Source organism: Mesocricetus auratus, unplaced genomic scaffold, assembly GCF_017639785.1.
Source record: "Mesocricetus auratus isolate SY011 unplaced genomic scaffold, BCM_Maur_2.0 Super-Scaffold_100007, whole genome shotgun sequence".
NCBI classification, from domain to species: Eukaryota; Metazoa; Chordata; class Mammalia; order Rodentia; family Cricetidae; genus Mesocricetus; species Mesocricetus auratus.
The window spans coordinates 39,959,870-39,984,460 of record NW_024429191.1 but is presented as its reverse complement, the minus strand read 5'-3'; the positions used below and the strand labels follow the sequence as shown (position 1 = coordinate 39,984,460).

The following is a 24,591-nucleotide window of genomic DNA, read 5'->3' as shown; positions in this document are numbered from 1 at the left end:
ACCTGGATGTAAAGGAAGCAACTGTTTTAGAGAACTCCCAGGGGTGATTGGAACATTTGTAATAGAAGAGATCCAGAGTTTGGGTGAGATTTTAAAAAGACCACACAGTATAAGAAAATTTGGGGAGGAAACCTTTGACTTAATACCAAGTACTGTAGAAATCCTAATGGGCTCAGTTTGAGTGCTCAGTGATAAGATGTTAGCTATGTAACCAGGGTTGTCCTGTGGCATGTGGTAGTCGAGGGATGCTGAAGAGCTGCAAGCAATCCCAGATGAACAGTTCTCAGCAAGGTGAGAGCCCTCAGTGGCGAAGGCTGGTTCTGAGCCCGATGGGCAAGCACAGCATGGGAGGGGTTTTATAACAAGCAGTCACCTGGTTTGGCTGTTCTTTCTGCACATCAGATTGCATGGGGTGAGGGGTGACTATGGGCTGGGGAACCTCATTACAGCTGAGCAGATGCCCTTGCCCAAAATAGAAACCAGGTACAAACAGCTCCTTCCTATTTTCCAAGCTGCACTGAACAAAGTGACTCTTGTTGAGTGGACTAACCCAGATTCTGAAATGCCATCTTAGTAATTTGACCCCTACCCAGCGGGGTAGGGATGGGTGTGCCTGGGTTGGGCTCTGAGATGAGCAGCCTGTGAACCTCACATTCTAGTGATAGCCACAGTGCTTCCACAATAGCTTTCTCTATTGGGCCCGCCTGTTGGAAACCCACCTGGTAAGAGTTGTGTGTGGCCCTTTTAGGGCATGGAATGAATTTAACAAACCAGTCTAGTCTTTTTTTTTTTTTTTGGTTTTGGTTTTTCGAGACAGGGTTTCTCTGTATTGTTTTGGAGGCTGGCCTGGAACTCACTCTGTAGACCAGGCTGGCCTCGAACTCACAGAGAGCCGCCAGCCTCTGCCTCCCGAGTGCTGGGATTAAAGGCGTGCGCCACCAACGCCTGGCTCAAACCAGTCTAGTCTTAACTGCCCACCTACTTACCACTTTAAGATCAAAGAGCTCTATAAAGGGCAGTTAACAGGAAACATGGACCAGCAGATCTGGGGAGCTCCTTGCACTTGTGTCTCACCCCCTTACACATCTGTTCAGTGACTGCCCTTGAGCCCTTACCTGTTACTTGCCCTGTCGGATGGGCTACAAACTGGGTGAAGAAGCACTAGTGCCCAGACACCACAACAGTGTTTAAAGAGCAAGATGGAGACGGAGCTTTGACCACCTAGATAGAAGGGATTTTAGGGGGAAGCCTACAGAGACCAGAAAGTCAGACCGCTGAAGCACTGCAATCTCAGGTGGCGGCAGCTGCTCACAATAGGTGCTAGGCTGAAAATGTCAGGAATAAAATTCACTCGAGAGCATGAGTTGAAGGCAAGCTAGGACTGAGCCTTCCAAGCATCTGGGTGACAGCAGGTAGGAAGAAGGCACTCAGGTTGGCTGGAGTAGCTTTATATAACAGAACCTTGCTGGTGGTTCTCTGGCCCTCAGACCTGAGGCTTCGGTCATCACCTGGCATGGGAAGCAAAGGACATGGCTAGAATGTTCATGAATGTGCAGGCTACTTGAATTCTTGGTGCCCTCTCTTGTGAGGGCTCAGCAGCTCCAAGTTGCCTACCACAGTCTCTCCCAAACCAACCCCCTCAACCAGTTTGATGTTCTGTCCTCTGTTGCTACGGCTTACACTTTATTTAATGGGGAGGAAAGAATGGTGGCTGGATGTGACCCTTCTCGAGTGCCAGCCAACAAGTGTCAGAGAAGATGTTCTCATTTCCATGTAGGGGAGTGTCCCTGCTGCTGTTCGCTAGGAACATGCTGGGTGCTTTATAGCGTTTGCTACCAGGAACTAGGCTGCATGCAGCCCCCAGGACATTGCTGCTGGTGCTGATTCCTCCCTGGCAGAAGGGTGGATGGCATCTGTGGAAGATGGGAGGTCACCCATGGTCTGTATCCACATTTCATCCACAGTACTTGGGCCATTTGGGACGAGGTGTGAGTCAGGGTAACCAAGCCACAGGTCTGATACCCACTCACCTTCCTTCTCCTCTCAGGGAATTTAAAAGCCTCCTAAACTGACCCTAGGCTTGTCTGCAGCCATTTTAATTACCTATCATGGTCAAGAGAGAAGTACAAGGCACTGAAGAGATGGCTGCTCTTCCAGGGGATCCAAATTCCAGTCCCACCAGTCCCAGAAAATCTGATGTATTCTCTGGCCTCCACAGGCAGCAAGCATTGTACATAGTGCATAGACATACGTGAAGTTCAAACACCCATAACAGCTCAACAATAAGAGAAGCAAAGAAATAAAGTGGGAAGCTACCTTATTTACAAAATTATGCTTCTACATTGACTCTAAAGATTCCACCAGGAAAGTAGAACTGAGAAGCTCCCTCAGGATGAGGTTAAAGACCTCTACAAAGGAAGCTTTAAAACATTATATAGAGAGCCGGGTGTTGGTGGTGCATGCCTTTAATCCCAGCACTCGGGAGGCAGAGGCAGGCAGATCTCTGTGAGTTCGAGGCTGGTCTGGACCAACAGCCTCCAAAACAATACAGAAAAACCCTGTCTCGTAAAAACAACAACAACAACAAAAAAAAACATTAGAGAAAGAAACTGGCCAGATACTGGTGGTACACACCTTTAATCCCGGGGGGGGAGGGGACGACTGAGGGCATTAGAAGATGAAAAGACCTCCATTCTTATGAAAATGGCTATTTAGGTTAGGGGTGTAGCTCCGTTTATAAGTGACTGATCTTTACAATTTCATGAATTGGCATGGTGAAACATGCATGGAAACCCAGCACTTTGAGGGGAGGGCCAGGAGGATTAGGAGTTAAAGGCCATCCTTGGCTACAGAATTTGAGCCCAGACTGAGATACAGTCTGGGAGGGACTGAAGGAAGGAAGGAAACTGGCTACCATATAAATTAAATGCAATTGTACCAAAATTCAAAAGCCATTCTTAAAAATATTAAAAACTAGAAAAACCAACACAAAAAACCCTAGGTAACCAAAGTAATTTTAAGCAAAAAGTAAATGTGGGAGGTTACCACCATAAATGACTTCAAGTTATGTTAGAGTCATAGTACCAAAAACAGCATGGTATTGGGTTTGAACACAGACATAGATTAATTGACACAGATAGCTGGGCGTTGGTGGCACAAGCCTTTAATCCCAGCACTTGGGAGGCAGAGTCTGAAGCCAGCCTGGTCTATAGCACCAGTTCCAGGACAGGCTACAAAGCAATACAGGGAAACCCTGCCTCAAAAAACAAAAAAAGAAAGAAAAGACAGATAAGGACTGGAGAGGTGGCTCAGAGGTTAAGAGCACTGACTGCTCTTCCAGAGGTCCCGAGTTCAATTCCCAGCAACCACATGGTGGCTGACAACCATCTACAATTCAATCTGGTGCCCTCTTCTAGCAGAACACTATATGTAATAAATAAATAAATCTTAAAAAAAAAAAGACAAGATAAAACCTCACACTGTTAGAGCCAACTCATTTTTCACAAAGATGCCAAAAATGCACAAATGGTACTGTGAGACCTGGGCATCCACATAGTTAAGAATGAAACTAGATCTTTTATCTAACCCTGCACAAGTCAATTCCAACTAGATCAAATATCTCCATATAAGATATGAAAGTCAAACTGTCAAAGAAAATAAAACAGAAAATGTACCTAGTGGTGGTGGTGCATACCTTTAATCCCAGCACTCAGGAGGCAGAGGCAAGCAGATCTCTAGTTCGAGGCCAGCCTGGTCTACAGAGGGGATTCCAGAACAGCCAGGGCTATACTGAGAAACCCTGTCTTAAAAAATAAATAAGCCAGATTTGGGGTTGGTGCTATTAGGATGCCTTGTTCCCAAACCTCCAGAACTTCTGGAACCTGGCAAGTCCAGGACTCAGAGGACATGTGGTTCTACTGAGAATTCTGACCCACTGTTCAGTCATTTATTTTATATCTTTAGAGTCCCGGCACAGTTCCATATTTTACTTCTTAAGGGCTAGCCCACCCCCAGGGAAAACAGAAGTGCTTCTGTCCACCTTAGAGTGCACGGCAGCTCTCTAGCATGTGTCAGCCATGGATCCCTTGCAGAGCCATTCCAGCCAAGGAAGGTGTGGTACTCAGTCTGATCACGATGATCCAGGCTAGCAGCTCTGAGCAATATCAGGAGTTCTTGGATTTCCGCTCTCTTTTGGCCCTAGAAGCCATAATTCTGAAGAAAATCCCAGGAGCCAGAGTCCTGAGATAGACGGCCAGGGATGGCAGTAAGTCAGTCAAGAGCACATCCTTTTTTTTCTTCCCCACGGCAGCAAGGACATCCTGGGCCACCTCTGCAGGGCTTCTGCCCTGGGCTGTGTTCTTGTCTAGAGCTACAGTAAACAAAAGGAAAAGAATATAAGGATAAATGAGGAGTCATGAGGTCAGCTCCCAGAGTTCTTCCTGGAAGGGGATGATTACACTGAGAAAATAAGGAACTATTTTATGGTTCAAAGTAGGTAAATAGGAATAAAGAAATCCAACTAACTAGTGAGTGTGCCTGCTTGGTGATCTGTGACAGACATCCAAAACCAGCATGGGTAGGTCTCAGAGTGAACTTCACCCCACATCTAAGGATTGCCAGGGCTGGAGAAATGGCTCAGAGGTTAAGATCACTGGTTGCTCTTCCAGAGTTCAATTCCCAACATCCTCATGGTGGCTCAAACTATCTATAATGGGATCTGATTCCCTCTTCTGGCATGCATGAAGGCAGCACTCACTCATATACATACAAATAAATAAATCTTAACAAGAGAGAGAGGTTATCAGGCTTGGTGGCAAGTGTTACCCATGAGCCATTTCACTGGCCTGAGAATCTTGGTATATCATCTACTCTGGCTGGCTGGTTCACAAGTCTGTCAGCAGGAGGTGGTAGAGACCATCTTGACCCCTGTGCACTGAGCTGAGAGTAAACAGCTGTCCCAGTTCCCAGTGGCATGCAAAGGCTGGATGACAAACAGCTGCAACAGTTAGAAGGGTGTAGGGTAACAGCATCTGATGTTCTCTCTTTGCTGGTGACTCATCCATCTTGCTAACAGAGCAGAACCAGTCGGCAGGCACAGAAGAGGTCATTAGCATACACCACCCAGAACCTGAGCTCCCACAGGAATCTGTCCTTACTGTGTGTTCACCACAGGAGAATGGGAAATTGAGAACAGTTTGAGCTGCATTTTCTAAGATAAACAGGTTTGCAGCTGTCTGGCTCCTACCACTGTGGCTTTCTGTGAAGAGACTTTACTGTGGCAAAGCAGCCACCCAGATTGGGGTGGTCTTGGTTCAGGCTTGCTCAGATGGGTGCAAGACCTGCAGGACCTGGGCAACAGCAGCAGACACACAGACTGTGACAGGCATGCTTCAAGCTCAGCAAGGTAGCTCCAGCACTCATGGACCAGCTGACCCAAGATGGAAGCCAATCCCTGTATATGTAAGCAGGGGTCAGGCTGCTCAACCCATGAGCACCTGCAGTCAGCTCAGCATGGCTCCTAGCTGAGTAGGTTGGAGACTGACACTGCTGCAACCCATGCAGCCTCACCTGAACACTGTCCCTGAAAGCAACCATTTCTCCAACACCCTGGGCAGGAGCCGATCATACCACGCCAAGTGCCCCCACACCTCCATTAGCCCTGAGTTCAATTTACTTAGTCCTAATTATAATATGCCTTGGGCCTTAGGATCTGTAGCTAAGTTAGTGGGAAGTTTGGTGAAGGATTTCCTATCCCATTTCTCTACCTATAGGGGATCCTGTTCTCAAAGCTGAATTTGTAACGATAAAGGCCAAGGGGGTCTCAGTGTGGAAATTCCAAGTACACAGCAGTCCACATCTGTGACCAATACTCAGGCTCAAGAATCACTTAGGCCAGCTGAGTGCTGCATTATGGCCAATCTGTAGCTTTTAGTGATGAAGGAGAGAAACCAGACCTACCTCCATATATGGAACCATCAGCAGTAACAGCATTTACAGAGAGATTGGTATAGATGTAACCAGGGCTTATCACAGTCACCTCAATGTTATCCTGCTCCATCTCAGCACGCAGACAGTCAAAGAATGCCTGGGTTGCATGCTTGGAGGCTGCATCTGTAGGTGTGGACAGAGGCAGAAAGGGTGCTGGCGTAGGTTTTCCATTTAAGAGATTACAACACTACTGCAATGTTCATATCCTGACTCTGACAAGTGACTTTGTCCTTGCTCTTAGCAGATACTGAGCTAATATGAATAGAGCACTGTCATGCCTTCAACATCCTCAAATGGTTCAGAAAATAAATAGTATATATGATGTGTTGTGTATATATACACACACCTATAAATATATTCAGCCCTGTCAAGTGGGTCCATCTAGTCCTGTGGGGGGTCCCAGATGATAGAACTGGACCCCACAGGAGCCTTCACAAGTTGTTTCCAATCTTTGTCGCTGCTGAGCACGGTCCCAGGGAGCCTCCCTCCAGGAGGGCTGTGCAGACTGAAGCTTTGTTCGGGCACTTCTGACTGCTTCCATATGGAGGAACCAAGTCTGTTCTGCTTATGAGACAGGGCCCTCTGCTCCCCAGCAGCAGCTCCCCAGTCTGGGGTCAGGTGCTCAGGAGCATGGAGACCCTGAGTGGGGCTCTTAGGAAATAAACCAGCATCTCCACAGGAAACCTGTTTCCTCTAGGTTGGAATCCTACACGTTTTTAGTACTTGTCAAAAGGGGTTCCCATCAGCCAAACGTGCTGAGGGCAAAGCAGGCACCAGGAGGCAGCAGGGCAGTGTGAGCAGAGACGCTGGCTGGATGAGCAGACCGACTGTGACTCTGGGAAGCAGCCCAAGGGCTGAGGAGAGCAACCATTCTGGATCCACACTGATAGATGGGTTACTGCAGAGCTCCCAGGCCATGGGCTTTCAGCTGTGCTGTGCACACCAAGCCCACAATGCTGCCAGTTAAAGCTGGCCCCTCCTCTGGGCACACAGTGCCATTCCTCAGTGCGCATGCCCTGCTGTGAACCTCTCAGAAGTCTAACAGCAGAAGGGGATAAGGCCATTTCTCCCACTCCACTGCCAAGAAGTCCCCCTTCACTGGGTTAACCCTACCTCCCTAGGAAGCTGGCCAGACTCAATCTGGTTAACCATATGATAGCCAGACCACTGTGTATACCTACTATAGTCAGTGGACAATTAGAGAAAGCTAGTAGGAACAAGTCAAAGTAAAATGTGGAGAATAATAATTCATTACATACTCTGTAAGCCTCTACTCCAGTTTACCCATTATTAACATTGTTTAATCATTCCTCATTATGGCGTTCTGGTTTTGTTTTTCTGCAGAATTATCTGAGCAGCCTTAGGTAACTGTTCAATGCTATCAGGATTAAAACAAAGATGGGACAACAGAGAAATACCCATAGAAACTAAGGCTGCACTGCTTTTAAATTACAAAGTACATCTCGTTGCATCTTTGAGCCAGCGCTGGGAGGCATGTATGATGGTGACTGCGAGTGGCAGTGGAAAGCTTAGGGTCTGAAGTTAAGTGACGGGCAGCCAAAGGGCAGAACTGAGGTCCAGGCCTGGTACAAAGAAAATGCTTTTGTTTAATGATCAGCTACCCTTTGTATTGAATTGAGTGTTGTCACTGTCCTTTCCAAGACCTGAAACAGTTCAGCCCTTCCCTCACTGGGTGTTTTTAATGTTTGGGTGTTACCTGATGTTTCCCCTTCTTGGGGCTTATCTTACTCTCCCTGTGAACAACTAGAGATATCAATATTCAAGGATATTCTGTCATAGATTACTACTAAAGGTCAAAGTCTGAGGTGGGGATAGAGGATTCCCCAGTGGCTATGAAAATGGCTATTAATTATGCCATAGTCATTTACTTAATCAGATCTACTTAAAAGAACCTATATGCTTATCTAGTGGACTAACAAATCAGAAATACTATGCAAAATAAAATCCTATTTCGGGTATTTGACTTTATGTAAGGAAGAAATTGGAGCTATATGCCCCAAAGTCCTGAAAGGGTTTCAGTCCAGGGCCACTGCAGGTCCTTCCTCAGAACAGCCTGCCAGGCTGAGCTGTCTCCATTTGCAAGGAAGGATAAGCATACAGAGGGAGGGACACCCACCCAAGGTCACCTAAGGGATAAGGAATAAACTAGAATTTAAACTAGGGTGTGAAAAAAATTAACAAAATAAATAAACTAGGGCGTGTGACTGCTTAAAACATTCTGATCAGTGCTGGGTGTGATTGTGCACACTTGGGGCAGAGGCAGGTAGATCTCTGAGTTCTAAGACAGCCTGGTCTACATAGTGAGTTCCAAAACAGTCAAGCCTAAGTAGAAAGACTATGTCTCAAAAAACAAACAAACAAAAAAAAACATAAAAAAAATTAAAAAACCAAGCCAGGTGGGGGCAGTGCACACCTTTAATCCCAGCACTTGGGAGGCAGAGGCAGACGGATCTCTGTGAGTTCGAGGTCAGCCTCTACAGAGTGAGTTCCAGGACAGCCTCCACAGATACACAGAAAAACCCTGTCTAGAACAACAACAACAACCCAAAAAAAAAAAAAACTAACAACAAAAAAACAAACAAACAAAACCCCAAGAAAACCAAAACAAGACTCAGAAAAAACATTCTTGATGAAGTTACTCATGTAGGGTATTTCTACAGTGTAGGAATCTAATGAATGAACACATTCTTATAATCAGAAAAAAAGAAAATGCTCTAAGAAAGGGTAAAAGTGCTTACATGCTGATCGAAAAGGGATGCTGATCTTGCCCTGGACGCTGCTGATGGCAACAATGTGGCCTCGCTTCCTCTTGACCATGGAAGGCAGGAGCGCTGAGGGACAGGGTGGAAAGTTAGACAACATCTCCCAGTCACTGTGCCTGGTGCTGCTGGAGAGGACACTATAGTTTTCCACGGAGAACCGGAGGACCGGAGGACCGGGAGGAGAGAACAGAACATGCAAACAGCACAGTCCCCTTGCCCTGCTGGGAGTTTGCCCTCTGGTCTGAAGCCTGTGTACATCAAAATATGGCCTTCAGGATCTCTGTGAGTTCGAGGCCAGCCTGGTCTACAAAGGGAGTTCCAGGACAGCCTCCAAAGCCACAGAGAAACCCTGTCTCGAAAAACCAAAAAAAAAAAAAAAAATTATATATATATATATATGGCCTTCAGTGGGACGCAGGTACCGTGTAGCAGAAATGCAAAGCTGCATCAATAAGACCAACAAATACAAAACAGATACAATACAAATATGAACCCAAAAAAGGTCAAACACCCAGACTCTAGTGACCACACCCACTGCAAGGGGCAAAATGGACAGGGGCAAGCAGTGTCTCACTAAAAAGAAACCAAGCAAGATTAACAGACATTCTAATGACTGGTACTCATACCTCCTACCGCGAGATGCCACCCACCTTTTGTCAGAGCAACAGGGCCAAAGTAGTTTATCTCCATCACCCTCCTGTCCACGTCCACTCTGGTGTCACTGATGGCACCACGGTAGCTGATCCCAGCATTATTGATGAGGATGTCCACATAGCCAAAGCACTGTAGGATCTCAACTGCCGCAGCAGCAATAGCACCAGGATCTGTGAGGTCGAAGGTCACCATGTAAGGTTTGTGTGTCTGTCCCTGGCCAAATAAAAAGTACAAAATGCACTTCATGAGTGACAGTAATATTCCTACTTTTCAGAGTTTTGGGACTGGTCCACTTGGCATAAATGCTATAGGTTGTGGCAGCCCTCTTCCATCTAATTCATCTCTCCAGCCCGGAAGACAATTGTTTTTAAAACAATCATCATCAGCCGGGTGGTGGTGGCGCACGCCTGTAATCCCAGCACTCGGGAGGCAGAGGCAGGTGGATCTCTGTGAGTTCGAGGCCAGCCTGGTCTACAAGAACGAGTTCCAGGACAGCCTCCAAAGCCACAGAGAAACCCTGTCTCAAAAAAAAAAAAAAACCAATCATCATCACTTCTCCAGCCAGCACCCTACTAGATGAGTATGGCAGGGACTTCCCTAGCTCTTAGCCTAGGCAGTGGTGGCTGGCAGCTGATGGCTATGTCAGGTATAAAATGGGGACAGTTCTCAGCTGCTTGGAGCCTGCCACCTTCTAGTACAGTGTGGTCACATGGACGGATAGATGCCTGTAGCTCAGCAGTCCTAGAGGGGCTACTGTGGCCCATGGCAGTCCTTCCTTCCCCACAGAACCCTTGCTGTAGGCTCACCTGGGAGGTACAAGAACCAGCAAGTTCACTGATGAGTGCTTCAAGGGCTTTCACATTTCGACCACAGAGCACCAGCTTAGCCCCTGCAGCGTGGAAGGCTCTGGCACATTCTAAGGGAAAAGAAAAGAACTCTGACAGCTGAAATTATCCAATGCCATTTTTTCTCCAGGCAATTCAGTTCAAAGTCACCCAACCCTGCACAATGCCTGCTTCTCACATACTTGACACGTTATGTGTAGACCAGTGTGGAGCTAAGAGGTAAGGTCCAAGGTAGGGTCCCATCCAGAGGTGTGACACATTTATGAGGCAGAGAAAAGCCAGGAAGGTGGACAGTCTATGAGTATAATGCTCAGAACTTCCTGTCTCATGTAACATGGTCTCATGTAACCCTGAGCAACCCTGTGAGCATCAACTCACTTGTTACTGATAAAGCCCAGCAAAGCTAAGCAGAGGTCAAGACCTGTCCCAATAAACTCAATCCACCAATTTCACAAGTGGTGCCAGCTCTCATGTCCCTGGAGACTGTGTTCCACCATCAACACTGCTCCCCGGACCACTAATGCAGCTGGGCAGATACACACCCACAGTTCTTTGGAACATCAAAGCAGAGAAGCTGGGGCCCTTTGGGAGTCCTGACCCCAAAGGGTAGGTGCCTAGGAAATACTGGAGGCAGGGACTGGAATCTAAAGCACCTGAGAGGCATGGAAGGTCATACTGGGCCTGAGGCCTTGCTGGGCTGGAGAAGAGGTTCAGGCAGCAATATTACGTAGGGGAAAATGGGAATGTCTCTTGCTCCTTGTTTCCCTCCTCCAAACATGTCCTAGCTAACTCTCCGTGCCCCAACATCTGCATTTTTGGATAGAGTGGAGCCCAGTGCTCCAGAGAATGAACTTGAGCTAGGTCTGTGTACAACTCTAGACATCCTTTGCATATAGGTTTTGTGATATCCACCTACATTACAATCTGTTTCTCCCTTTCTCCTTCTGTGAGATACAAATAATACCTAATCCAGAGGGGACTAAGATTGAATGAGGTAAAGTAGGTAATTACTTTGCAGGTAAAGCAATATGAAGGTTTTTAATAACTGTCTTTAATACTTTAACCTTTCTATTGTTTGGAGACAAGGTCTCCTGTAGACTAGTCTGGGCTTCTAACTCACCATGTAGCTGAGGATGGCCTTGAACGCATGATCCTCCTGCCTCTACTATCCAAGTGTTAGGATACATTCACCTTGCCTGGCCAGTGCATTAATATTTCCAAACTGCCTCTTAAAAGTGTTCTACAAACTAACCAGCTGTCATTATGTATAAATTTGTTTTGCAAATGCTTGTGAATGTATCTTCTCAGGACACACGGACCCCTGAGTAACCACAAGTCTCAGAACCAATCTTTGCTGGGAATTGAACTCATGACCTCTGAAAGAGCAGCCAGTGCTCTTAACCTCTGAGCCATCTCTCCAGCCCCTCAGAACCAATCTTAGAGGTTCAAGCAATCAAGTGGCTTCTTAGGCCCTGTGGCTAAGAAGAATAGGACAAGCCTGCCTTGCAGGGCAATCAACCACGGAAAGCCATCACCAAAGTGTTGGCAAGGAATGGGGCTGTCATTTGTTTACTTGAAAAGAGCCAGCGTCAAAGGTTTATGCACTGGACACTGTTATGAACAACCCTTCCCTCACACAAGAGTCAGGCCAAGAGGGCAGAAGAAATTCAGTGTCCTTCACAAAGAAAAGAGGTGCTCTGACGCCGGGCGTTGGTGGCGCACACCTTTAATCCCAGCACTCGGGAGGCAGAGGCAGGCAGATCTCTGTGAGTTCGAGGCCAGCCTGGTCTACAGAGTGAGTTCCAGGACAGCCTCCAAAGCCACAGAGAAACCCTGCCTCGAAAAACCAAAATAAAAAAAGAAAAGAAAAGAGGTGCTCTGTCAAGGGACCAGCTCATGGGACAGAGAGGCACCTCTGTGCCCTGCAGCTGTTCCTTCAGCCTCCTGCACGGCATTCCCCAGCACATCAGTCCAGCACCCCTCACACAGGCTTCTGGAAGGAGGTGCAAAGCAGACTGCATGACAGGATGCTGCCATTTCTGAAGGACATCAGCGACTCTGTTCACTGGCTCGCCCTAATGAAAGACTAGCTCCTGCAGCCAGATCCGCTCACCCGGGTTACCACATCATCCTGCAGGTAAGAAGCTTGAGCCCTGCTGGGCTCCTCACCCTGTCTTGTCCTGTCCAGACCAAGAGATGGGACATTAGGAAGTGGAGTGAGGAGGAGAGTGAGAGTGGAGTGAGAGTGAGAGCATCATGCTGGTGTCTAGACAGCTTCCAGAAAAGCATCTCCTAGACTTTATGTGAGCTTTGCTTCCTAGAGATGCCTAAAAGGGAGGAAGTTAAAATCTGTAATGAGTGACAGAAATGAGGACAGCCTGAAAGGATTCCATTCACTGACATCAGGAGGCAGAAGGTCAACAGTTATCTAGGCTGGTGTGCCTAGGCTGTAATCAAGACAGCCATGTTTCAGGCTGGCCCAAGTCAGCATCCAGCACATCAAAATCCTTTGGACGTTTAGTCAGTGTCCTACAAGGACAAGGTCATATAGCCAAAATCACAAAACAGAAGACAAACTTTGAGAATCAGTCTATCTGAAAACTAAATTCTATAATGCTTGCTCGGGATAGCAGACACGGTAGGCAGGACCTCATGGATGCTCTTCCTAGCAGATGCTAAGGGACAGCAGCATTTACCGACAGCACCATGTGGCCCTGTGTCTATCTCTGAGGTAGCTGTTACATGGGCAGACTGTAAGTACACCGACTGGAACACAGAAAAGGACACTGCACAATAGGCTCAGGTGTAGTTTCTTCCATCGTATTTTCTGTTCCCTTCAGTCTGGTATTGGGAGATAAAGTGCAGATAAAAGACAATGTCCTACAATTCCACATGTCCAGCCCTGCACTGTACCATTTCAGCTGTCACTCTGCAAGGACTTTAAAATTTGCTCTTCTCAGGCTAGGCATGGGAATCTCAGCACCAGGGAAGCAGAGGCCAGAGGACCATCACCAGTTCAAGGCCAACCTGGTCTATACAGCAGGTTCTTAGTCAGCTAGGGCTTCACAGTAAGACCGGGTCTCAAAAATAAAATAAAAAAATGAGCCCAAATCGCTCCTCCTCACTGAGATCCAAGAAGCAGCTGCTGACTACCCTATTTATAGTAGCTGGGTGAGGTCAGAGGCCTGGCACCTCTGAACTTGAACAAGTACCAGCCATAGCATCAGGAGTACAAGCGAGCCCAAGAGCCTTCCCTACCTCCCTTGGCACGCTGCAGGCCTGGCTGCTCCTTTGTGTTTCCAGAACATCCACCTTCCACAACTTTCCCACCCTCTGCTTCACCTGTGGGTGCACACAGACTATCCTATGACCCACACATTCTTTGAAGGGCTCTTGCTTCCCCAGCTGCAGCTTTAGGCTCGAGCTCTGGAGTCAGACCTGGGTTTGGCTCCTGGCTCTACAGTTTATTGCATGGGAATCAAGATTCACTAGACTCAGGACAGGTAAAGTGAAGTTTATTCGGGGAGATTGCACAAGAGGTGGGTGATCGCCGCAGGTTCCAGCTCCAAGGATCCTCCCAGGCTGTTCCCTGTGACCTGACCAGCGCAAGAGAACGAGCCTGTCCCGGGCACCAGATTAAGTTCCCCACACTCAGGGGAACCAAATGGGTGTGATCAGCGCCACAGGTACGTAGTTAGATCTCTCACTACAATTCCCCTTTTAGTCTAAAGAAAAAGACTTAGACTTAATACAAAACTATATACAAAGATGGCAAGTATCAAGTACGTACACGGAGAAGGAAAAATAAGAACAAGCAGATCCACTGCCAGTGAAGCAACAAGAGCAAATGGCAAGGACTACAGCAGCTGCTGTTGCCAGTCCTAGATCTAGTCGTGGTGTGGGGAATCTCAGCTGTGAGGGCAGGGAGAGCACTGGTAACCCCTCCCCACCACACCTGTTGGGAACACACTGCTGAGGCCACACTGTATTGAAGCAAGCGCTGCAACCCAATCCCAGGGTTCCTCAGCCTTCCTCCCTGGAATGGCACTAGAGCCACAGGGAGCTTGCAGGGCAGAGGCTGAGGAAAGAGGGCAGGCGCCCTCTGTGGCAGGTCTGTGATAAGCCTCTGCCTGGGCTGCTGAGGCAACTGATAGAGCTGCAGGGAAGGAAAGGGCTGGGCTTCATCCAGCACACCTTCCCTGAGGCATTACTGAAGGGCAAGGGCACTGACCTGGAGGGCCTGGCTGTGGAAAGCAGGGACCTCATGGGCCTGACTCTAATCCTGCTGAGTCCCAAACGGGGAAGAGGAGAAAGCCTGAAAGCTAGCGTCAACCCTGAAACCCAAAGCCAGTGTATCAACCAAACCCAGGAAAAGATAAACACACCTATTTACCTGGTTCTCCACTTCTGAAAATCCCTCCTTTTTTTTTTTTTTTTTTTTTTTTTTTTTTGAGACAGGGTTTCTCTGTATTGTTTTGGAGGCTGTCCTGGAACTCTGCTCTGTAGACCAGGCTGGCGTCGAACTCAGAGATTTGCCTGCCTCTGCCTCCCAACGCCGGCTGAAAATCCCTCTTTCAATACCCAGCCAAGCTGAGGAAGGCCACTGCTTCTCAGCAACAGCCTCTTCACTGAGGCTCAGGCATTTTTCATTGCTTACACATCCTTCCTTTCCAGTTGGACCATGGACAACCCCTTCTGCATGTCCTGTGATTCCCAGGAAGCCTGCCAATTCCACTCCTGGCATCACAGACCCATGACTTACCTCTGCCAAGCCCTGAGGTGGCACCTGTAACCACCACCACAGCATTCCTCAGGTAGGTCCTTGAGCGGATCCGCTGTAGCACCCGGAAGAGGCCGAAAATCCCCAGGCAGCCAAACAGCAAGGGCAGGATGGTCGTCTGGGTGACCAAATCCATGACCCTCTCCTTCAGCATACACTTCCTGGAAGACCAAACCATATCAATCAGGGACAAAGCAGGAGAACGGGGATTAGCCGACGCTATGTAGCTCCCACTCCAGCCTTTCCATAGATGGGAAGAGACTGGGGCTCAACCCAACTGAGTTGAAGACTCAGGGAAATTTTTTTCTCACTGCAATCAGCTCCTTGTACCAGGCAAGTCTCAGTGTGGAATGACCCTGCCTTGTCCAAAATGGCTCAGAAGCTGGTCACTTCCCAGATAACAGGAAGACAGACAGGTAGGGCCCTTGCTCAGGGAAGGACAGCAGAGCTTAGCCTCTGGGACAAGGACCAGAGCCTTGCTAGGTTTATTAACTGGAGACCACTGCACACTCTCTCCTGGGCCCCTCAAGACCACAACTAGCAGAGTCAACCCCATTTCAAAACCACAACATGGAACTGAACCACAGCTACACTGAAGGCCACCAGGGCAAAGCATCAAGAATTACTCAGAGGTTCCAGCAACTTATAGACACTACAAGTGCTGCAGCAACAGCAGAGCAGAGCCCTGAGGAACCATCTACCTGGTGGGTACAATCCCGCTGTCACTTACAGCTCAGGTGTGATGAACGGTCTTTGTGCATGGCAGGTGTGAACCGTCTTTGTGCATGGCAGGTGTGAACCGTCTTTGTGCATGGCAGGTGTGATGAACCGTCTTTGTGCATGGCAGGTGTGAACCATCTTTGTGCATGGCAGGTGTGAACCGTCTTTGTGCATGGCAGGTGTGATGAACGGTCTTTGTGCATGGCAGGTGTGATGAACGGTCTTTGTGCATGGCAGGTGTGAACCGTCTTTGTGTGTGGCAGGTGTGAACCATCTTTGTGCATGGCAGGTGTGAACCGTCTTTGTGCATGGCAGGTGTGAACCGTCTTTGTGTGTGGCAGGTGTGAACCGTCTTTGTGTGTGGCAGGTGTGAACCATCTTTGTGCGTGGCAGGTGTGAACCGTCTTTGTGTGTGGCAGGTGTGAACCGTCTTTGTGCATGGCAGGTGTGAACCATCTTTGTGCATGGCAGGTGTGAACCATCTTTGTGTGTGGCAGGTGTGAACCATCTTTGTGTGTGGCAGGTGTGAACCATCTTTGTGTGTGGCAGGTATGAACCGTCTTTGTGCATGGCAGGTGTGAACCATCTTTGTGTGTGGCAGGTGTGAACCATCTTTGTGTGTGGCAGGTGTGAACCGTCTTTGTGCGTGGCAGGTGTGAACCGTCTTTGTGCATGGCAGGTGTGAACCATCTTTGTGTGTGGCAGGTGTGAACCGTCTTTGTGCGTGGCAGGTGTGAACCGTCTTTGTGTGTGGCAGGTGTGAACCATCTTTGTGCATGGCAGGTGTGAACCATCTTTGTGTGTGGCAGGTGTGAACCATCTTTGTGCATGCCTCGGGTGCACATTCATGGGATGCAGCTGCCAGTAGCAGTAGCAGCCTCATGCAGAGCAATCTCAGTCCTCAGAAAGTCACTTCATAGCAAACAGATGCTAAAAGAGACCTGGGAAATGTTCATTCTTTCCAAATGAAAGAAACTCACTAAGTAGGGCTCAATGAAGCTTAAGTTTTGTACCTGCATAAATCATTTATTTTAATTAAATTAACAAACAGAACAAAATTTTTCACACACACAAAAAAAGTTTGCATTCCATGTCTAAACTCGTGTATCCTGACTTCCTTCAACGATGGACTACAATGTGGAGGTGTAAGCCAAATAAACCCTTTTCCAAGTCAGTTGGTGGTGACGAATGCCTTTAATCCCAGCACTTGAGAGGCAGAGGCAGGTGGGTCTCTGTGAGTTCAAGACTAGCCTGGTCTACAAAGTGAGTCTGAGGCCAGCCTGATCTACAAAGTGCGTTCCAGGACAGTATTACACAGATAAACCCTGTCTTGAAAAACCTAAATAAAATAAACCATTTCCTTCCCAACTTGCTTTGGTCATGCTGTTTCATCACAGCAATGTTAAACCTAAGACACGATCAGTTTTCAAATGTTTAAATATCCACCAACCTATTCTACACTGCTGTGTACATAACCACACCAATGAGCCCCCAGGCTGCTTGGGCCTTCCTGGCCTCTGAAATAGCTGGATAAAGATAGCCAAGAGAGTATGGGCAATCTCATTGAAAAGTAGAAGGAAATTTTGTCTTGGGTAGTCCAATTAACAGATTAGGAAACAAATTTTCTCTATAAAGGACAAGTCTGTTTCCTAGCACACAAGAGGGCTTTAGTACATTTATAAAACACACATTTTACATCAAAATGCTTATTTATTAGCTTCTAGTTCAGGATGTGGCCAAATCACGGACTAGGAAGGCAAGAGTGACAGTATAAAATGGAGTGGGATCCTAGTAAACAGTAAAAGCAACAGGATCTCTGTGAGCTTGAGGCCAGCCTGGTCTACCTGTGAGACCCTGTTTCAAAGAAAAACAAAACAAAACCTGCCAGTGGTGGCAACTCGTCACTCAGGACGCAGAGGCAGGCAGATGTCTACGAGTTTGAGGACAGCCTGGTCTACACAGCTAGTTCCAAGACAGCCAAGGCTACCCAGAGAAACCCTGTCTCGAAAAACCAAAAGAAAAACAAAAACCAAAAGGAGGTCGGGAGCAGACTTTGCTCAAGTTTTCCAGATTTCAACTGGTAGGAAAAAGGGATAGAGTCTTTCCAGGACTATTTGACCACAGCAGCAAACAGGGAGAGACATCAGAAAAAAAGAAGGCTTCCTCCACAGAAACCCAGAGCACAGACCACCCAGAAGGGAGGAGGTGTCGCCTACACATGCAGTATGCACACCAGTCACAGCCACTCTTAACTGCCAGTAAGCAAGGCCTGAACTTGCACTAATGAGTCATATGAACTGGCATAAGGAAGTGACAGAGCCAAGGAGCTCCCAGGCTGCCTGTACAAGACTAGTGAATTCTAGACCTGCAGTAATGGTGCCAAAGGTGTTCCTCAAGCCAGGCGGCCACATCTATGAGCTCTCACACTCAGCTGTTCTCTTTCTCTTCCACCAAGAGGTATTTTGGCAATGGCTTCTAGAATAGCAATTTAGATATTATAAAAACTATGTCACCCATGATATTAATCCTTTCAATTACTTTGGTCAAAGTTCACCATTCTCAGTCTTGTTCCTAAGACTCCTTTATTCACTCAAATAATGATTTAAAAACCAAATCATCAGTAAAAACAAAACAATTGTAATCTAAGCAGAAACTACACCCAAAATTAAACATGCAAATCTGAAAATCACAACACAGGACCTAAGAATTCTCCAGAGCTTAGAGAGGAATTGGTCCAGGTCTGTAAGAAGGCAATCATGCAATACCGAGCCACATTACAAGCAAACTGGGCCAACGGGCAGTGTTCCAAAAGACGAGAATTTATCTACAGAAATCTGAAAATTTGTATCTGTTTTCCAGAAGTCTGCACAGGGGCAGGTATAGCAGTGCACACCTGTAATTCTAGCACTCGAGGCAAAAGCAGGAGCATTAGCCATGAGTTCAAGTAATAGACCCGACAGGACTTCAGTCAGAGAAGAGGAAGTGGGGAGGGAGAGACAGGACAGCCTGCCCTTTCTTCAGTCCCAACTCTAGTTAACCATTAGCAATTAGAGCCCACCTGCTCTGCTTCGTCATCTGAAGTCAGAGAGCCCACCAGCTCTCCGGTCCCAGCTCCAGACACCTCTGACCGCTGAATACACGTTGACTTTGGCACGAAAGCCCAAGGCACCTACTAGGTCAGGGAGTCAGTAGAGTATCTGGCCTCACACCCAGGCTCCTCCCAGCTCTAGTTTCCTTCCACAGCTCTTTTTTGTTTATAAAATACACCCAGGTCAATGGAGCAGGCCATCATAGTCCCTTGATGTTGTTGGATTCTTTCTTTTTTTTTTTAGTATTCTTTTGGTTTTGTTTTGTTTTTTTTGCTTTGTTTTTGTTTGTTTGTTTGTTTTTGAGACAGGGTTTCTCTGTGTAACAGTCCTGGCTGTCCTGGAACTAGCTTTGTAAATAAAGCCTGACTCTGCTTCCCCAGTGCTAGGATTAAGGGTGTGCACCACGTGGACCACCACCACCACCACCACCACCACCACCACCACCACCACCACCACCACCACCACCACCATGCCAACTTCCCTTCAGCATTCTATTATCTTTCTTTTCTCTCTCTATCCTAGCATTCTGGCTGCCCTAGTCTCTGTGACTCAACCTCTGTGAGAAAAGACTGCTCTGTTATTTTCATGCGTATCTTTAACCCTTCTTCTTTGTGGTGATACATTATTTATAATTTATTAAAGCTTGTCTGAAGGTACAGAATGCATCGCTAGCCACAATCCATAGGGATCAGGCAATGGTGATGCACACCTTTAATCCCAGCAGCCATACTAGCAAGCCATAGAGCCAGGCAGTGGTGGCACACACCTTTAATCCCAGGACTCAGGAGACAGGCAGATAGATCTCTCTGAGTTTAAGGCCATCCTGGCCTACACAAGAGTGAGGTGTAGCAGAGCTCACACCTTTGATCCCAGCACTTGGGATCACACACTTTTAATCCCAGCACCAGAGAGGTGGAAACAGGAGTGATATGGCTGGGCAGAGAAAGGAGTATAAGGCAGGAAGAGATGGGAATTCAGAGCTTTTGCCTCTGAGGATTCATGGAGACAGGACAGCCCTTTTAGAGCTAGTAGCTGGTTATTTTGCTTCTCTGATCTTCAACTTGTACCCCAATATCTGACTTTGAATCTTTTATTATTCGTGTTACACTTCTTAGTCTCCTTATAACCAAAACTCCTATATCTCCACCCCACATTTTTTTCTCTTTTTCTATCATTCCTCCTGTGTACATGTCTTCTTCTAAATGGCAGTCTGTTACTGATCACTAATCCCACTGTAATTTCTTTCTTCTTTTTAATTTTTTCCACTCATAACCACAACAACTAATACACTAGTACACATAGTGCTGCTGGTGGTGTTTCTTTACTCTCCATAATGCTAAAGGAAAGAATGACTGTTTTATAGGCAATTGGCACTCCATGTTCATGATGGGTTTATGCTGGACCACCATTGAGGAGAGAGCCTGATGCCTTACACAGTGTAAAAGAAAAGCATCAGCCGGGCGGTGGTGGCGCACACCTTTAATCCCAGCACTCGGGAGGCAGAGCAGGCGGATCTCTGTGAGTTCGAGGCCGGGCTGGTCCGACAGCCTCCAAAACAATACAGAGAAACCCTGTCTCGTAAAACAAAAAACAAAAAACAAAACAAAACAAAAAGAATGACCCCCATAGGCTCATAGATTTGAATACTTGGTCACTAGGGAATGGCACTAATTGAAAGGATTAGGAAGTGTGGCCTTGTTGGAAGAAATGTGTCACTGGGGGTTGTTGTAGAATAATCTTTTTGCACACTGTGAAGATGCGTCTTTGCCAAGGCACCTTCTGACTGAATGGTTTAAAAGAGCTGAACAACCAATAGCTAAGCAGGAAGGTTAAGCAGGACTTCTGGGCAGAGAGAAGAAGGGGAGATGAATCTGGGTATATATAAAACGACTGATTAATCTCAACACTAAACAGTGTCTTCAAAACCTCCACTCTCATCATTAGACAGATTAACCAGACCCAAAAGAAAACCATTAACTATAATTAAATGGCACCTAACAGAGCTCAAATGAACCTAACAGAGATCTATAAAACATTATACAAAAACACAATACACAATTTTTCTCAGTAGCTCATGGTCCTTTCTCTAAAATCTATCACTTACTAGACACAAAGCAAGTCTCAATAAATGGAGGAAAACTGAAATGATGCCTTGTATTCTATCTGATTATACTGGAATAAGGCTACAAATCAGGGGCTGAGAGATGGTTCAGGCGTTAAGAGCACTGACTGCTCTTGCAGAGGCCCGAGGTTCAGTTCCCAGTAACCACATGATGCTCACAATTCTAATTCCAGAGGATTTTATGATCTCTTCTGACCCCAACAGGCTCTTGAATGCAAGTGGGTTACATACATATACTCAGGTACAAACATATACACATAAAATAAATACTTTTTAAAAAAATTGTAAATCATCAGGCGGCAGAGCTCACCTCCTTTAATCCCAGCAGAGACAGGTAGGTGGCTCTCTGAATCGGAGGTCCACCTGATCTATAAGTTCCAGAACAGCCAGGGCTGTTACAGGGAAATGGTGACTCAAACCCTGCCCCCTACCCCCTAAAAAGAAAGAAAAAGCATAGTGCTGGGAAAACTGTATGTCTACATTTAGACAAGCAAATGAAAATTGATCTTTGTCTCTTAACTTGCAAAAATCAACTCCAAACGGATCAAAGACCTTAATTTAAAGTTGGGTGAACACTTAAAGATATAGGCACACCCCAGCACTTGGGAGGCAGAGGCAGGTGGATCTCTGTGAGTTCGAGGCCAGCCTGGTCTACAAAGCGAGTTCCAGGACAGCCTCCAAAACAATACAGAGAAACCCTGTCTCGAAAAACCAAAAAAAAAAAAAAAAAAAAAAAAAAAAAAGATATAGGCACACGTATGACTTTCTTACTTGGATTCTAGACACTCAGGTAACACGGGCAACAAGCAACAAGTAAGACCTAATAAAGTGAAAAACCCTCCTGTACAAAGGAAACTGTTAATTGTGTGAAGAGGCAGCCTACAGAATAGGAGAAAATCTCTGCCATCTATACATCTGACTGAGGATTAGTGTAGAGAATATACAAAGAGTTTAAAAACTAAACACCAGATCCCCTGGAGCTATAGTTACAGGCAGTTGTGAGCGGCCAATAAAGGTGCTAAGAACTGAACTCAAAAGGGCAGTCAGTATTCTTAGGCACTGAGCCCCCTCTCCAGCCCTACCCCCAAAAGTATAATCTTTAAAAAAAAAACTTAAAAAAATAAAAAGGAATAAAAGCGCCCACTCCTCCATAGCTTGTGCCTGAGAAGCAGTATCCAGAAAGACACTTCGTGTCCCCACACCAGTGTCAGAGTGCTTAAGATCAGGATCCAGGGAACACCCTTCAGGTGTTTTCTAGAGGAAAAATAGCTTAGTTCCTTTCTTTTTCCTCCTACTGCAGGCGGAGCTGCTGCAGTAAACATTAATTCAGTACTCATCAAGAACTACTGAGTGCTGCCTGGTGTCAGAACGGAACAACCTATCCTCATAGAAATGTCACGACCTGTGAAACCTGGCAATACCACTGGCTTTACTCTGCTTCGATGAGGACCATGGGTTTCTATCTTCGATAACATCCATGGTGGGTGCTTCCCTTCCCCTCTCTTCTAAAACAAGTAGATCTTGATGGCTAGTTAAACTGTATCCCTAAGGGATCCCTCTCCACCTGCCACTTCTCTAGAGTTTTCCTCCACCCCTACAGAGTTAAAAGATGGAAAAGCCCTTACAGGCAATTCCACCAAAAGTAGCATGGACATGTACATTTGAGGCACAAAGATACCCACCTGGAACCTCTAGGTTAAACTTCTAGGAGGGCTTTGCTGTTCCAAGGGCCTGCTATGGTGTGCTAGGGTTCATCTGGAGAGTGGGGCCAAGGGCTTCCAGGCTGTGGTGTCCGGGAAGCTCTGAGGACAGAGGGCCAAGTCCATGAAGCTTGTGGATATTCACAGTAGAGGCCCACCCTGTTAACTACTATACTGACACCGCCTGCACCATGTGTTGCTCAGGCAGGGTGTGCTGGACTTCGAAGTAAAAGACCATGCTGCCCTGGGACCCAAGTGGTAAGATCAGTCATAAGAAGCCGTTGTCTGACCATCCTGGAAGCTACAGATGAGATCCTGCCCACCCTACCCCCATCTCAGGACAAAGGAAGCCAGAGTCACCTGCCATGCCGCAGTCAGTGCCTACAGGGTCTTGGCAGCTGCATCTAGAGGCTGAATGTTGCCATATAAAGACACTTAATAAAATATTGCACAAAGACAAAAATAACAAAATTTGATAACCTGAGAGATAGTGCAAGGTCGTGTTCGTGTGGAGGGGAATGTGTATCCACTCTCAAACCACTATACTGAAGGCTTATGAACTGAAGAGAGTTTTATGTGTATCATGTGTACCTGCTACGTGCAGTAAGCCACTAGCTTGCAAGCGAAATCTCATCTACACTTCACTACTGCCGTATTCCTAAAGTTTTAACTGAAGAAACGGTCGCTGAAAGTTGCACCCACTAAGCGGCAGAGCTAGGGCTGAAGGAGTGTCTAATCTAAGAAAGCTATTCCGGTGGATGTTCCAGGATCAGTATCTTGCCCGCCCTTCCCGAAAACCTAGATCTTCTTTGTTAGTACTAACCATGCCGGGGATGGGGTGTCACGGGCCCGGGCGCTCCAGCTCTGGGTCACGCATCCGCACACGCCGCAGGAGCTGTGCGCACGTGAGCTAGAGCGTTCCAGGCGCAGGTGCCCTTCGCGGACCCCGACACACACACAAGCAGACCCAGCGACCTCGGCGATGAGCACGCCGGGCCAGCATTCCAGTCCGGACGCCAGAACCCAGCTTCCTTCAAAGTGGGGCGCCGCGGGGAACCGGAAGCCATCAGGGCCCACGGCCTCCTTGCACCGTGCTCTGCCTCGCCTGGATTAGGAGTCACTCGAACCGGATGCACCGGGCGCCTCAGCTTTAGACAGTACACTGATCTCCTCATTCCCCCTCACCCACAGACTTCTACATCCCCAGGCTTTACCTAGTGGACGGAGAAACCATGGTCAATCAACTTCATCCTCCCGCCTCGGAATTGACGTAATGCAGCTGGCTCTGTCCAATCACAACTCTCGAGGAGCACATGCGCTTCGGAGATGCACCGCCCGCCAGGGGTAGAGTTTAACCTTTGAGGTCTGAGTGAAATCCTGTTCAAGTCCTTTCCGTTAAACCTTCCGGAGAGAAATTCTGAGTAGTCACTTGGGTTCCATTGATTTTCAGAAAAACTTAATTTACACTGGGTGTCATGGCATGTTCCTGTTATCCCAGCACTTCGGAGGTGGAGAGAGTTCTGGAATTAAAGATCACCTTCGGGTTAGGCTACACAACACTTTCTCAACAGGCAAAACTAAATGCTACAGTTGTCAAGAGTATTATAAAGAACGATGTGATGTCGGCACAAAGAAAAGGGAGGGCAGTTATCAGTTTAAAAAGAGACCTACACATAAGTAGTGACTTTTTCTCCCAACTAATAGCCACAATTAACACAACTAGGAACCTACTATTCTGTCAATAGTACTAGGTCTATCCACTGGGGGACTGGGGGAGTGAAACTTTTTTTTTTTTTTTTTTTTTTTTTGGTTTTTCAAGACAGGGTTTCTCTATGTAGCCCTGGCTGTCCAGGGAACTCTCTTCGTAGACCAGATTGGCCCCAAATTGCAGAGATCCACCTGCCTCTGCC

General features: G+C 47.1%; 1 protein-coding gene and 1 pseudogene across 6 annotated transcripts; one reads left to right on the top strand and one right to left on the bottom strand.

Annotated features, from left to right (window-relative positions):
• Positions 1-3,932: 3,932 nt before the first annotated feature.
• Dhrs7b (dehydrogenase/reductase 7B) lies at positions 3,933-24,045 on the bottom strand. Of its 6 annotated transcripts, none has more exons than XM_040748784.1 (8): positions 23,896-24,018; positions 22,664-22,783; positions 15,033-15,211; positions 10,232-10,341; positions 9,422-9,638; positions 8,748-8,840; positions 5,959-6,111; positions 3,933-4,369 (listed from the first exon to the last, which is right to left on the bottom strand). In XM_040748784.1, the coding sequence occupies exons 3-8, from the start codon at positions 15,202-15,204 to the stop codon at positions 4,164-4,166; spliced, it is 951 nt and encodes a 316-aa protein (XP_040604718.1). In that variant the 5' UTR covers positions 15,205-15,211; positions 22,664-22,783; positions 23,896-24,018; the 3' UTR covers positions 3,933-4,163. The 6 variants fall into 6 exon arrangements, with proteins under 6 accessions (XP_040604718.1, XP_040604717.1, XP_040604719.1 ...); XM_040748783.1 differs by lacking the exon at positions 23,896-24,018 and adding an exon at positions 23,505-23,703; XM_040748785.1 differs by lacking the exon at positions 23,896-24,018 and adding an exon at positions 23,042-23,089.
• Positions 22,629-23,157, top strand: LOC110340426 (annotated as a pseudogene).
• Positions 24,046-24,591: the final 546 nt, after the last annotated feature.